Source organism: Thalassophryne amazonica, chromosome 11 (assembly GCF_902500255.1).
Source record: "Thalassophryne amazonica chromosome 11, fThaAma1.1, whole genome shotgun sequence".
Classification (NCBI taxonomy): Eukaryota; Metazoa; Chordata; class Actinopteri; order Batrachoidiformes; family Batrachoididae; genus Thalassophryne; species Thalassophryne amazonica.
The window spans coordinates 69244234-69257668 of record NC_047113.1 but is presented as its reverse complement, the minus strand read 5'-3'; the positions used below and the strand labels follow the sequence as shown (position 1 = coordinate 69257668).

The following is a 13435-nucleotide window of genomic DNA, read 5'->3' as shown; positions in this document are numbered from 1 at the left end:
TGAAGAGATTCCAAAATGGGTGTAATGTGGTTGAACTTTCTGTTTTATGTCAAAAGTCTGGAAGCAGCATTTTGAACCATGTGGAGACCCCTAATGCTGGACTGCAGTAAACAGAAATTAGAACATTGCAGTAGTCCAATCTAGAAGAGACAAATGCATGAATCGGGGTCTCAGCATCAGCCATAGACAGGATGGGACGAATCTTCGCTATATTTCAGGTCAGGTCAGGTACCCGTAGGTAGATTTGACTTGCAGCAAACAGAAAAGGGCGTCCATGTTAGTCAAACACAACAATAACAATGAAAACACTAAAAATACTAACAAAGAACATGTGCAAAACAAATGTAACACAAACACCACCGGGGACTCACAAGCTTATTAAAAAGAAGCCTCAGGAAAAACCACTAAAAGATGGTCAGCATAAAACTGATGTGCAAAGGGTAAATAAATAAATAAATATATAAATATGTGCAAAACCTACTAAGATTTGTTCAATTGCACAATTGCCGCTGGGACAAAACTACTCCTGTAGCGTTTTGTCCTACACCTTGGGACTTTAAACCTACGGCCAGAAGGTAGGAGCTGAAATTCATTAGCCAGGGGGTGGGAGTCATCAACTGTGATGCAGCTGGTTATCCGCTGTAATTGTTTGGTGTACAGGGACTCTAAACTCAGCTGCGACTCACCAATCAGCCGACTGGACCATTTAATAATCTAACCCAGTCTGTCCCTGTCCTTCAGTGTCAGACTGCCAAACCATGCCACCAAAGAAAAAGATAAAACAGATTCAATAAAAGCAAGATAAAATAGTGTTAACATGGTTCGGCCGATTTGGAAGTAGGACAGTTTCCTGAGGCAGAACAAGCGCTGGTGTCCCTTCCTGCCCACCACCTCACAGTTTGCCTCAAACTTCTGCGAATTATCAATGATAGTCCCAAGTTATTTATAAGTTTGCACAATTTCAACTGGTTGACCATTAATTATTGTGTTGCATGTGTATACATCTATATCTATATCTATCTATCTATCTATCTATATATATAAAATTAAAAAAAGGACAACGTAGGATCAAAAATTACCCCAAGGTTCCTCACTTTGTCAGTGTGATGTATGACACACGAGCCTAGTCTAAGCATTAGCTGGTCAAATTGATGCTGATGTCTTACTGGACCAATAACCATCATTTCAGTCTTATCAGAATTTAAAATTAAGAAGTTGCTAGACATCCACCTTCTTGCTGATGCAAAGTAATCTTTTAAGGATTTTATGTGGATGAGATTACCAGAATTTATCTGCATGTACAAGCAGGGGGCCTAAGACAGACCCCTGTGGAACCCCAGAACCCCAAATTTCATGTCACTAAGGTTAGAGTTAGTGTTATTGTACAAAACACAGTGAGAACGACTGGTCAGATATGACGTCAACCACGCAAGGGCACTCCCAGTAATCCCAAAATGATTATCCAGCCTATCGAGTAGAATATGATGATCCATGGTATCAAACGCAGCACTGAGCTCTAACAGCACCAGAACCATAGTTGGTGTCTGAATCAGTTGCAAGCAAAAGATAATTCACTACTTTAGTGAGAGCTGTCTCTGTGGAATGGTATTTTCTAAAAGCAGACTGCAGTGGCTCAAAAAGTTTATTCTTAATAAGGTGGTCCACGAGCTGCCATGAAACCACTTTTTCCAGAATAGGATTTACTTCTTCCAGTTTAATCTGTTACACTTTCAGGTTGACATAAAACTTGATACATATGGTGGGAATTGGTGTTATTGTACTCTGGTCTTGGTCTTGCCTTCTCAATGACTGGTCTTGACTCACACTTAGCTATTTAAGGTATTGGTCTTGACTCACACTTAGCTAATTAAGGTCTAGGTCTTGACTCAGACTTGACATAAGTGGTCTCCTCCCCCTACTCCTAATGGGAATTTAAAAAATTAATGCCAATTACAGTATATGGAGTAATTTTTCCAATATGAATACTCAGTGTGTTATAATAGAGTTCAGTGTTTTCCCAGTTAGTTTACAGCTCCAAACCCAGACTCATAGTTATACCAAATAATTCAGCCTTTTGGCTACCAAGTCAACAGGGTTTATTATAAAGTTGAAAATTTTGAGTTGTGCATTCTGATGGAAAGGGAAATTTGAGTTCCATAAACATACTTTGTCTGCACGGTATATTTGAAGATTATACTTTGTCTCTAAAATAAATTAATGCAAGGTGTAAACACTCCACAGTTTGAGTAAAAGTAAAAGTATCTTTGAATTCAGTTTTTAGTCTTATAACTACTTAAAGATTAAACTTTCTCAAAATTGCTGCTCAGTTGTTAAACATTGTAAACTATAGCTCTCCTTTCAAACAGGTGCAGATGGGCTGATGGGCATCTATCTCTTCATGATTGGTGCGTATGACCTCAAGTTCCGTGGCGAGTACAACCGACATGCTCAGGCCTGGATGGACAGCAGTCAGTGTCAGGTCATTGGCTCATTGGCCATGTTGTCCACTGAGGTATCTGTCCTCCTTCTCACTTACCTCACTCTGGAAAAATACATCTGCATCGTCTACCCTTTCCAATACTTGACACCTGGATGGCGGAGAACTGTAACCATCCTTCTCGGGATATGGGTGTTTGGCTTTGTTGTTGCCTTCCTGCCACTGGTCTGCAAAGGGTTATTCCGCAATTTCTATGGAACCAATGGTGTTTGCTTCCCCTTGCACTCTGAGCAACCTGAGACACTGTGGGCTCATGTGTACTCCATCATCATATTTCTCGGTGAGGATGTGTACTTACAGTTGTTCTTCAAGCATTTTTTATCTTCCATCTTATTAATGCTCATTGTTTATCTAATTATATTAATACCTAATAAGTAATGAGTATGTTTGTTTCTTTATATGTGCGCACATAGCACCAGTAAATTATCAATTGCTGTCCAACTATAACCTCTTATTTTCGTTTGTCACAAATTTGATATTGATCTTTTTTTATTGTTCTCTCCAGGTCTGAACTTGGTGGCATTCCTCATCATTGTTTTATCCTATGCAAGTATGTTTTATAACATCCAAAGAACAGGAACACAGACGACCAAATACAGTAACCACATCAAGAAGGAGGTGACCATTGCCAAAAGGTTCTTCTCCATTGTCATTACTGACTCCCTTTGCTGGATCCCAATTTTCATCCTCAAGATCTTATCACTACTGCAGGTGGACATTCCCGGTATAGTATAAGTGATATCAAATTTTAAATGTTTTAGCACTGTATACAATTTCATCTGAAAGTTGGCCCTCTAAAGGAATTTTTAAGGCTACTTGTAATGGACCAGACTAGCTTGGAGAGAGATCTGTATGCTCTGGAGAGAAGGGGAATGAAAGTCAGTAGGCGCAAGACTTGGTACATGTGTGTGTGAATGAGAGGGAGCCCGGTGGAATCATGCAGGAGTGGAGGTGGTGAAAGTAGATGACTATAAATACTTGGGATCAGCTATCCAAAGTAATGCCAAGTGTAATCGAGAGGTGAAGAAGAGAGTACACGCAGGGTGGAGTGGATGGAGAAAGGTGGCAGGAGTCATTTTTGACAGAAGGCTATCTGCAAGAGTGAGGAAGACATGTAATGGACCAGACGGAAACCCCGAAACAGGGAATGTGTTTCAGAAAAATTTGCTGTTATATTGCACAAACACTGGACAGAGGCATGCACTAGTGCACCACTGACTACTACAGTGCACAGGGTGACTACAGGTGCTGGTCATATAATTAGACTATCATGAAAAAGTTGATTTCAGTAATTCCATTCAAAAAGTGAAACTTGTATATTATATTCATTCATTCATTACACACAGACTGATATATTTCAACTGTTTATTTCTTTTTAATTTTGATGATTAGAACTGACAACTAAAGAAAACCCCAAATTAAGTATCTCAGAAAATTAGAATATTGTGAAAAGGTTCAATATTGAAGACACCTGGTGACACACTCTAATCAGGTAATTAACTCTAAACACCTGTAAAGGCCTTTAAATGGTCTCTCAGTCTAGTTCTGGAGGCTACACAGTCATGGGGAAGACTGCTGACTTGATATCTTGCCTGGGCTAAAGACAGAAAGGACTGGACTGCTGCTGAGGGGTTCAAAGTTATGTTCTCTGATGAAAGTAAATTTTGCATTTCCTTTGGAAATCACGGTCCCAGAGTCTGGAGGAAGAGAGGAGAGGCACTGAATCCACGTTACTTGAGGTCCAGTGTAAAGTTTCCACAGTCAGTGATGGTTTGGGGTGCCATGTCATCTGCTGATGTTGGTCCACTGTGTTTTCTGAAGTCCAAGGTCAACACAGCCATCTACCAGGAAGTTGTAGAGCACTTCATGCTTCCTGCTGCTGATCAACTTTATGAAGATGCAGATTTAATTTTCCAACAGGACTTGGCACATGCACACAGTGCCAAAGTTACAAGTACCTGATTTAAGGACGATGGTATCCCTGTTCTTAATTGGCCAGCAAACCCGTCTGACCTTGTGAAGAGGAAGATGTGACACGCCCGACCCAACAATGCAGAAGATCTGAAGGCCACTATCAGAGCAATCTGGGCTCTCATACCTCCTGAGCAGTGGCACGGACTGATCAACTCCATGCCATGCTGCAGTAATTCAGGCAAAAGGAGCCCCAACTCCGTATTGAGTGCTGTACATGCTCATACTTTTCAGGTTCATACTTTTCAGTTGGCCAACATTTCTAAAAATCTTTTTTTTTTTTTTTTTTTTTTGGTATTATTCTTAAGTAATATTCTAACTTTCTGAGATACTGAATTTGGGATTTTCATTAGTTGACAGTTATAATCATCAAAATTAAAAGAAATAAACACTTGTAATATATCTATCTGTGTGTAATGAATGAATATAATATACAAGTTTCGCTTTATGAATGGAATTACTGAAATAAATCAACTTTTTAATGATATTCTAATTAATTGACTAGCACCTGTACATGGCTTAGTGGTGTCAATATCTGATGACAGGCTGACTTGTAGTCGATATCACTAGCAAGATCAGTACACAAGTGAGCAATCAATGGAACTACGGTCTTTCTGGAGGGAACAGTAAAGGGTGATCCAATAATACAGTCACAGGTCAGAATTCAAAAGCAGTGCTACCATGCAAACAAATCCAAAGTCTGGTAACAAATCTTGATGGTTAGGAAATGGCAGTACACAGTCACAGTAATCGGTAACACGAACATGTAGACCTGGGTTTGAATCTTGCTCATCCTACGGTACCTGACCGTGTCCTTGGACAAGACACATCATGCACCGTGTCACAGTACACCAACTGTAAATAATGGACTAACAAAGTCATGGGCTCTTATCTTACCTGCTTTACATCTTCCCCGTGTACAAGAATGACATCTAGAATAGCTGAGTTTTTTTGTTTGTTTGTTTGTTCGTTTTTTTACAGTTTCATATCTTTATTTAGAGACATGGTCCAAAACACTAGTTGATCATTGAAGTGAGTCATCAGCAATAATGCAGTGTCAATTTCAATTTATTTTAAATTATATAGCGCCAAATCACAACAAAGTAGCCTCAAAGTGCTTCACACAAGTAAGGTCTAACCTTACCAACCCCCAGAGCAAGCACACAGGTGACGGTAAGGAAAAACTCCCTCTGAGGAAGAAACTTGAAGCAGACCAAAATCAGAGGGGTGACCCTCTGCTTGGGCCATGCTACTGACACAAATTACAAAACAATTCACATACAGGAAATGTTGCCGGTGCACAGGACAGGAGGGTTTCAGAAACAGACACCACACCGCACCTCAAACAGAGAGAAAAAGATAGAATCAGCCATCAGAAAGACAACAAATACAGTATAATTTGTCAGCATTAAGCAACAAGGAATACTAAGTTGATCGCCGGTGTCAAGTACACTAAGTCCTATACACACCCAGAGACCCATCAGGCTAGTTCTTATTCTTGGATACCTTAACATGAAGCAAATGGGAGGCTATGACTTCTCATGGACAAGGGCAACAGTCCATTGGTGCTTACTTCCTCAGCCAAGACCAATACCCAATTACAGGTGAGTGGATTTGGACAATTCAGATGTCCAAGGACAGAGGTAGTGTGAAGCACACACCTTGAATCAAACTCTGATGTGTATATTAGTGATTCAATTCATTGTTGGGAAAGTGTAATGACATGGACCCACAACAGGGGGCGTAAATGAACGGACAATACATGAGCCAAAAATACAACACTTTACTGTTGTGAAATGTGCACAACGAGAATACAGACAAACATAGAATTTGGATCACAATCAAAATATACAAGGTGACATGTGGGTAGGCTCGAGGATAGGAGACGTCCGTCCCGAGTAGAACCGGATCCCACACGATTTCCACTGCCACCGAACCCGAAGGATACTGGAGCCGCCAAGTCCTGAGTCCCCAGGTGGTCACTGTCTCTGACTGTCGGATCTGGTACTGCTGGCAGGAGCAGAAGACAGAAGTAATGAGTGTGTGGAAAACACACCCAGTAAACAGCAAGTTCTTCTCGTATTAGTCGGGTGGGAAAGACACCTCCACCTCAAATACCCAGTTTATGCAGAGTCTGTATTTCTACTTATTGAAGTTCGGAGTGAGGAGTGAAGTGCGTCACTCCTCCACCATCCGTGAACCCAGCCTCCAGCTGAAAGTAGCGAGCCAGACACCTGCAAACAGTTCAACAAACACGAAAACAAGTAACGTGCGTCAGCACAACGGCTGAGAATTTACCGTGAAGGTAGATGATATCTTGGCGACGAGGTGGAGATGTCGTCCGGCTTTAGTGTGTGTGGGTGATGACCAGGTGATTGGTGACAGCTGTTCCTGTGAGGCGGCAGCGCCCTCTTGTGCCTGAAGCCCGCACTTCAGGCAGGGTGCCCTTTGGTAGTGGGCCAGCAGTACCTCCTCTTCAGCGGCCCACACAACAGGACCCCCCCCCCCCCCCCCCATCAACGGGCGCCTCCTGGCGCCCGACCAGGCTTGTCGGGATGGCGATGGTAGAAATCGGCCAGGAGGGCCGGATCCAGGATGAAGCTCCTCTTCACCCAGGAGCGTTCTTCAGGTCCATAACCTTCCCAGTCCACCAAGTACTGGAAACCCCGGCCCTTCCGGCGGACATCCAGGAGCCGACGCACAGTCCAAGCCTGCTTCCCGTCGATGATCCGGGCAGGAGGCGGCGCCGGTCCGGGAGCACAGAGGGGTGAGGTGTGATATGGTTTCACTCTGGAGACATGAAAAACCGGGTGGATCCGCAGTGAAGCTGGGAGCTTGAGCTTCACTGCGGCAGGACTGATGACTTTGAGGATCCGAAATGGTCCAATGTACCTGTCTTTGAGTTTTGGGGAGTCCACTTGGAGAGGAACGTCCTTCGTGGAAAGCCATACCTCCTGCCCGGGCTGGTATGCAGGGGCCGGGGAATGCCGGCGATCTGCATGGGCTTTGAACAAGGCAGAACGGGCGGTGCGCCACACCCGACGGCACCTCCGCAGGTGGGCCTGGACCGAGGGCACACCAACCTCTCCCTCCACCACAGGAAACAATGGGGGCTGGTACACCAGACACACCTCAAATGGGGAGAGGCCGGTGGCAGAGGACACCTGGCTGTTATGCGCGTACTCGATCCAGGCCAGATGTTCACACCAGGCTGTCAGGTGCACGGACGTCACACAGCGCAGGGCTTGCTCCAGTTCCTGGTTGGCCCGTTCTGCCTGTCCGTTGGTCTGCGGGTGATACCCGGACGAGAGGCTCACGGTGGCCCCCAGTTCTCGGCAGAAACTCCTCCAGACTTGAGAGGAGAACTGGGGACCTCAATCTGACACGATGTCCACGGGTATCCCATGCAGACGCACGACGTGGTGGACCAGGAGATCTGCTGTCTCCTGGGCCGTAGGGAGCTTCGGGAGGGCCACGAAGTGGGCCGCCTTGGAGAATTGGTCCACTATCATGAGGATGGTAATCATGTCCCGGGACGGCGGGAGGCCCGTGACGAAGTCCAGGCCGATGTGGGACCAGGGGCGATGGGGCACAGGTAACGGCTGGAGGAGTCCCTGTGCCCGTTGATGGTCAGCTTTTCCCCTGGTGCAGGTGGTGCAGGCCTGGACATAGTCCTGGACATCGGCTTCCATGGACGCCCACCAGAAGCGCTGCCGGACCACTGCCACGGTCCTTCGCACCCCTGGATGGCAGGAGAGTTTGGAACCGTGACAGAAGTCCAGGACGGCAGCTCTGGCCTCTGGTGGGACGTACAGGCAGTTCTTCGGTCCGTTCCCTGGGTCCAGGTTCCGTGCCAGGGCCTCCCGGACGGTCTTCTCCACGTCCTAGGTGAGGGTGGCCACGATAGTGGACTCGGGCAGGATGGATTCCGGCGGATCCGACAGCTCAGTTTTGACTTCGACTTCGTGAACCCGGGACAGGGCATCCGATCTTTGGTTCTTGGTCCCAAGGCGGTAGGTGATCCGGAAGTCAAAACGCCCGAAGAACAATGACCAGCGGGCTTGCCTGGGGTTCAGCCGCTTGGCGGTCCTGATATACTCCAGGTTCCGGTGGTCCATGAAAACCGTAAATGGCACCGCGGCTCCCTCTAACAGATGTCTCCACTCCTCAAGAGCCTCTTTCACCGTGAGGAGTTCCCGATTGCCCACGTCATAGTTCCACTCAGCTGGGGTCAATCTGCGTGAAAAATAGGCACAAGGATGGAGTATCTGATCGGACTCCCCGCTCTGGGACAGCACGGCTCCTATCCCTGAGTCCGAGGCATCCACTTCAACCACAAACTGGTGGCTAGGATCGGGCTGCACCAGAACTGGTGCAGTCGAAAACCGGCGTTTCAACTCCCTAAATGCGGCCTCGCACCGATCCGACCAGGTAAATGGTACTTTGGAGGAGGTCAGAGCTGTCAGGGGGCTAACTACCTGACTGTAGCCCTTAATGAGCCTCCTATAGAAATTCACAAAGCCGAGGAACTGTTGCAGCTTCCTGCGGCTTGTCGGTTGGGGCCAATCTCTCACCGCCGCAACCTTGGCCAGATCAGGGGCGACGGAGTTGGAGGAGATGATGAACCCCAGGAAGGACAAAGAAGTGCGGTGGAACTCGCACTTCTTGCCCTTTACAAACAGCTGGTTCTCCAACAACCGCTGCAGGACCTGACGTACATGCTGGACATGGGTCTCAGGATCCGTGGAAAAGATGAGAATATCGTCTAGGTATACGAAGACGAATCGGTGCAGGAAGTCCCGCCAGATGTCATTTACCAAAGCCTGAAACGTCACGGGGGCGTTGGTGAGGCCGAACGGCATGACCAGGTACTCAAAGTGACCTAATGGGGTGTTAAACGCCGTCTTCCACTCATCTCCCTTCCGGAGCCGAACCAGGTGGTACGCATTCCTAAGATCCAACTTTGTGAATATTTTGGCTCCATGCAGGGGCGTGAACACCGAATCTAACAGGGGCAACGGGTATCGATTGCGAACCGTAATCTCATTCAGCCCTCTGTAATCAATGCATGGACGGAGTCCGCCATCTTTCTTACCCACAAAAAAGAAACCAGCACCCATCGGGGAGGTGGAATTCCGGATCAGCCCGGCAGCTAATGAGTCCCGGATGTAGGTCTCCATTGATTCGCGCTCTGGGCGTGAGAGATTGTACAGCCTGCTGGACGGGTATTCAACGCCCAGGATCAAATCAATGGCGCAATCATACGGACGGTGCGGGGGAAGAGTGAGTGCCAGATCTTTGCTGAAGACGTCAGCAAGATCATGGTACTCGGCTGGCACCGCCGCCAGATTGGGGGGGACTTTATCCTCCTCGTTAGCGGTCAAACCGGGCGGAACCGAGGATCCTAGACATTCCCGGTGACAGGTTTCGCTCCACTGAGCCACAACCCCAGACGGCCAATCAATCCGGGGACTGTGTTTAATCATCCATGGGAAGCCCAAAATCACGCGGGAGGTAGAAGGAGTCACAAAAAACTCAATCTCCTCCCGATGATTCCCAGACACCACCAGAGTCACAGGTAGTGTCTTGTGTGTGATTAAAGGGAGAAGGGTGCCAGCTAGTGCCTGCACCTTCAATGGCGAAGGAAGCGCCACCAGAGGGAGCCCTACCTCCCTTGCCCATCTGCTGTCCAGCAGATTCCCTTCTGACCCTGTGTCCACCAGTGCAGGGGCCTGAAGGGTTAAATCCCCACTCAGGATTGAACTGGGAGTCGTGCAGAAAGACGGGTTTGTCCCACGTGAATTTCTTATCCCAGTTTCTAAGAGCGGGCGTTGGTGTTTAAACGTTTGGGGCAGTCTCTCTGCTGATGCTCGCTTGAGCCGCAGATAAAGCACTCTCCGCGGGCCAGCCTCCTTTGTCTGTTAGTGGCTCTGACTTTAGCCCTGCTCGTGTCCATAGCATCGTCAGCAGGGGGAGCTGTCGCCACACGGAGCGCTGAGGCAGTGGAGCGTGGGGAGGGCGGTACCCTTTCGGACCCGGAAGAGAGAGGGACGGCGCGTACCCGACCACGCTCTTCGTCTCGCTCCCGACGGCGTTCCTCTAGCCGATTGTCTAATCGTATGACCAGATCAATAAGCCCATCTAAATCCCGTGGCTCATCCTTAGCCACCAAATGCTCCTTCAGGACTGACGATAGTCCGTTTACGAAGGCGGCGCGGAGTGCAGTGGTATTCCAGCCAGACCTCGCAGCCGTGATGCGGAAGTCGACTGCATACTCAGCTGCACTCCGACTCCCCTGTCTCATTGACAGCAGCGCTGTTGAAGCAGTCTCGCCTCTGTTTGGGTGATCAAATACTGTTTTGAACTCCCTCACAAACCCAGTATAAGAGGTAAGGAGCCGTGAATTCTGCTCCCAGAGCGCCGTAGCCCAGGCGCGTGCCTCGCCTCGAAGCAAATTAATTACATAAGCCACCCTGCTGGCGTCCGAAGCGTACATCACAGGACGCTGTGAAAAGACGAGCGAACACTGCATTAAAAAGTCCACGCACGTCTCCACACAACCCCCGTACTGCTCTGGGGGACTTATGTATGCTTCAGGGGATGGTGGGGGGGGTCGTTGAATGACCAGTGGAATGTCTATATTCGGCACCGGGTCAGCAGGAGGAGGAACTGCAGCAGCGCCCTGAGCGCACGCTTCCACCTGCGCGGTGAGTGCCTCCATCCTGCAATTGAGGATGACGTTCTGCTCGGTCATTAGATCCAAGCAAGCAGTAAAGGCGGTGAGGATTTGCTGCAACTCACCAATCACGCCTCCTGCAGACGCCTGTGCACCCTGCTCTTCCATTGGCTGTCCAACAGATGGTTGACGCCCCTCGGGATCCATGACGATGGCCGAGATATCCTGTTGGGAAAGTGTAATGACACGGACCCACAACAGGGGGCGTAAATGAACGGACAATAGATGAGCCAAAAATACAACACTTTACTCTTGTGAAATGTGCACAACGAGAATACAGACAAACATAGAATTTGGATCACAATCAAAATATACAAGGTGACGTGTGGGTAGGCTCGAGGATAGGAGACGTCCGTCCCGAGTAGAACCGGATCCCACACGATTTCCACTGCCACCAAACCCGAAGGATACTGGAGCCGCCAAGTCCTGAGTCCCCAGGTGGTCACCGTCTCCGACTGTCGGATCTGGTACTGCTGGCAGGAGCAGAAGACAGAAGTAATGAGTGTGTGAAAAACACACCCAGTAAACAGTCAGCAAGTTCTTCTCGTATTAGTCGGGTGGGAAAGACACCTCCACCTCAAATACCCAGTTTATGCAGAGTCTGTATTTCTACTTATTGAAGTTCGGAGTTCGGAGTGAAGTGCGTCACTCCTCCACCATCCGCGAACCCAGCCTCCAGCTGAAAGTAGCGAGCCAGACACCTGCAAACAGTTCAACAAACACGGAAACAAGTAACGTGTGTCAGCACAACAACGGCTGAGAATTTACCGTGAAGGTAGATGATATCTTGGCGATGAGGTGGAGATGTTGTCCGGCTTTTGTGTGTGTGGGTGATGACCAGGTGATTGGTGACAGCTGTCATAGTTGATGAGAGACAGCTGTCACCCCGGCTGTTCCTGTGAGGTGGCAGCACCCTCTCGTGCCTGAAGCCCGCACTTCAGGCAGGGCGCCCTTTGGTAGTGGGCCAGCAGTACCTCCTCTTCAGCGGCCCACACAACAATTCATGCTTCATTGAGCCACCTGCCCTATAGGGCAATGACAAACTAAAATGGTCAAGAATGTTTTGGCCTAGTTCAAGAATCGACTACAAAAGTGGGTGAGAAAATGTTTCTCAGTTATAACACTGCCAACATTATAATGGAGCTGTGATGTTACTGTGATGAATGAATGAATGAACCTGTCGTTGGCTGGGTCCCAGATACAATCTTTCATCTGCAGGTGATCGAGTCCTGTTATTTGCTATAAATGGTCGGTGACTTGGCACAGTGAAATACCATTTCTATTGATTTTTTTCCAATCTTTATTTCTTTCTTTTGTCACTCCTCCGGCAGGGACTATCTGCTCCTGGGTGGTCATATTTATCCTCCCAATCAACAGTGCCCTGAACCCCATCCTTTACACACTAACCACGCGGCCTTTCAAAGAGACCATCCTGCAGGTGTGGGCCAACTACAGGCAGCGGAGGCCACTGATGAGCACACAGCCAAGTCTTCACCCGTTGGTCATGTGGCAGGAAATGTGGCCCCTCCAGGAGAACAGCCACAGCCTCACCCTGGACCAACCACTCCATGCAACAGGAATCAAGATCCCTTCTGTGGATAAACAAACGGTGACCTTAGCAGTGTCATACGAAATTGTCCACACAGAAACAGATGATGGCATGCACAAAAGAACTCATCTATTAGCATAATATGGACCAATTCATAATGTGATAAATGATTAATCTCAGTAATTCCGTGTGTTGCAGGGTAAGTCATGTTAGCATTTAAAAAAGCGTCATTTAACAGGAAGAGACAAGTGACATCTTGATTTTAGACCTCTGAACGTGTGCACAAAGCACTCTATTGGTTCATGCACATCTTTACCACCCCAGACCTGTTGGTGGTGCTGTACTTTCTTTTGCTTTGACTCATCCTGAAACTTTGCAAGCATTAACCATGTCGTTAGATGGAATTCAATTTATTCTGATTTGTGAACATGGACAAATGTACATAGTCCGTCTCATTCTTCATCACTATGTTTTACTTTGGACACAATGATTTTTTTTTCATTAAGCTGACATTGCCCAAACCCTGATATATGTGACGGGTAGGTTTGTGCAAGAAGCACAATGCAGCAGTTGTGGCAAGACCAAAAAGTGTATTGTTTTGCACCATTTGTGTTGAGCGCTCAATCAGTCAGACTGATGTGACGGGACAGCGACCAGATGGCCTGTGGATTGGAGCTGTTAG

At 47.5% G+C, this 13435-nt stretch overlaps 1 protein-coding gene across 1 annotated transcript in view; it reads left to right on the top strand.

Annotated features, from left to right (window-relative positions):
- The window catches only part of rxfp1 (relaxin family peptide receptor 1), a 109874-nt gene extending 96686 nt beyond the window's left edge, over window positions 1-13188 (top strand). Inside the window, exons 16-20 of the mRNA XM_034182097.1 lie at window positions 2367-2777; window positions 3003-3221; window positions 12536-12807; window positions 12844-12982; window positions 13062-13188. Coding sequence (XP_034037988.1) covers window positions 2367-2777; window positions 3003-3221; window positions 12536-12807; window positions 12844-12894 — 953 coding nt within the window. The 3' untranslated portion in view covers window positions 12895-12982; window positions 13062-13188. The remainder of the gene's footprint in view (window positions 1-2366; window positions 2778-3002; window positions 3222-12535; window positions 12808-12843; window positions 12983-13061) is intronic.
- The last annotated feature ends 247 nt before the right edge of the window (window positions 13189-13435 follow it).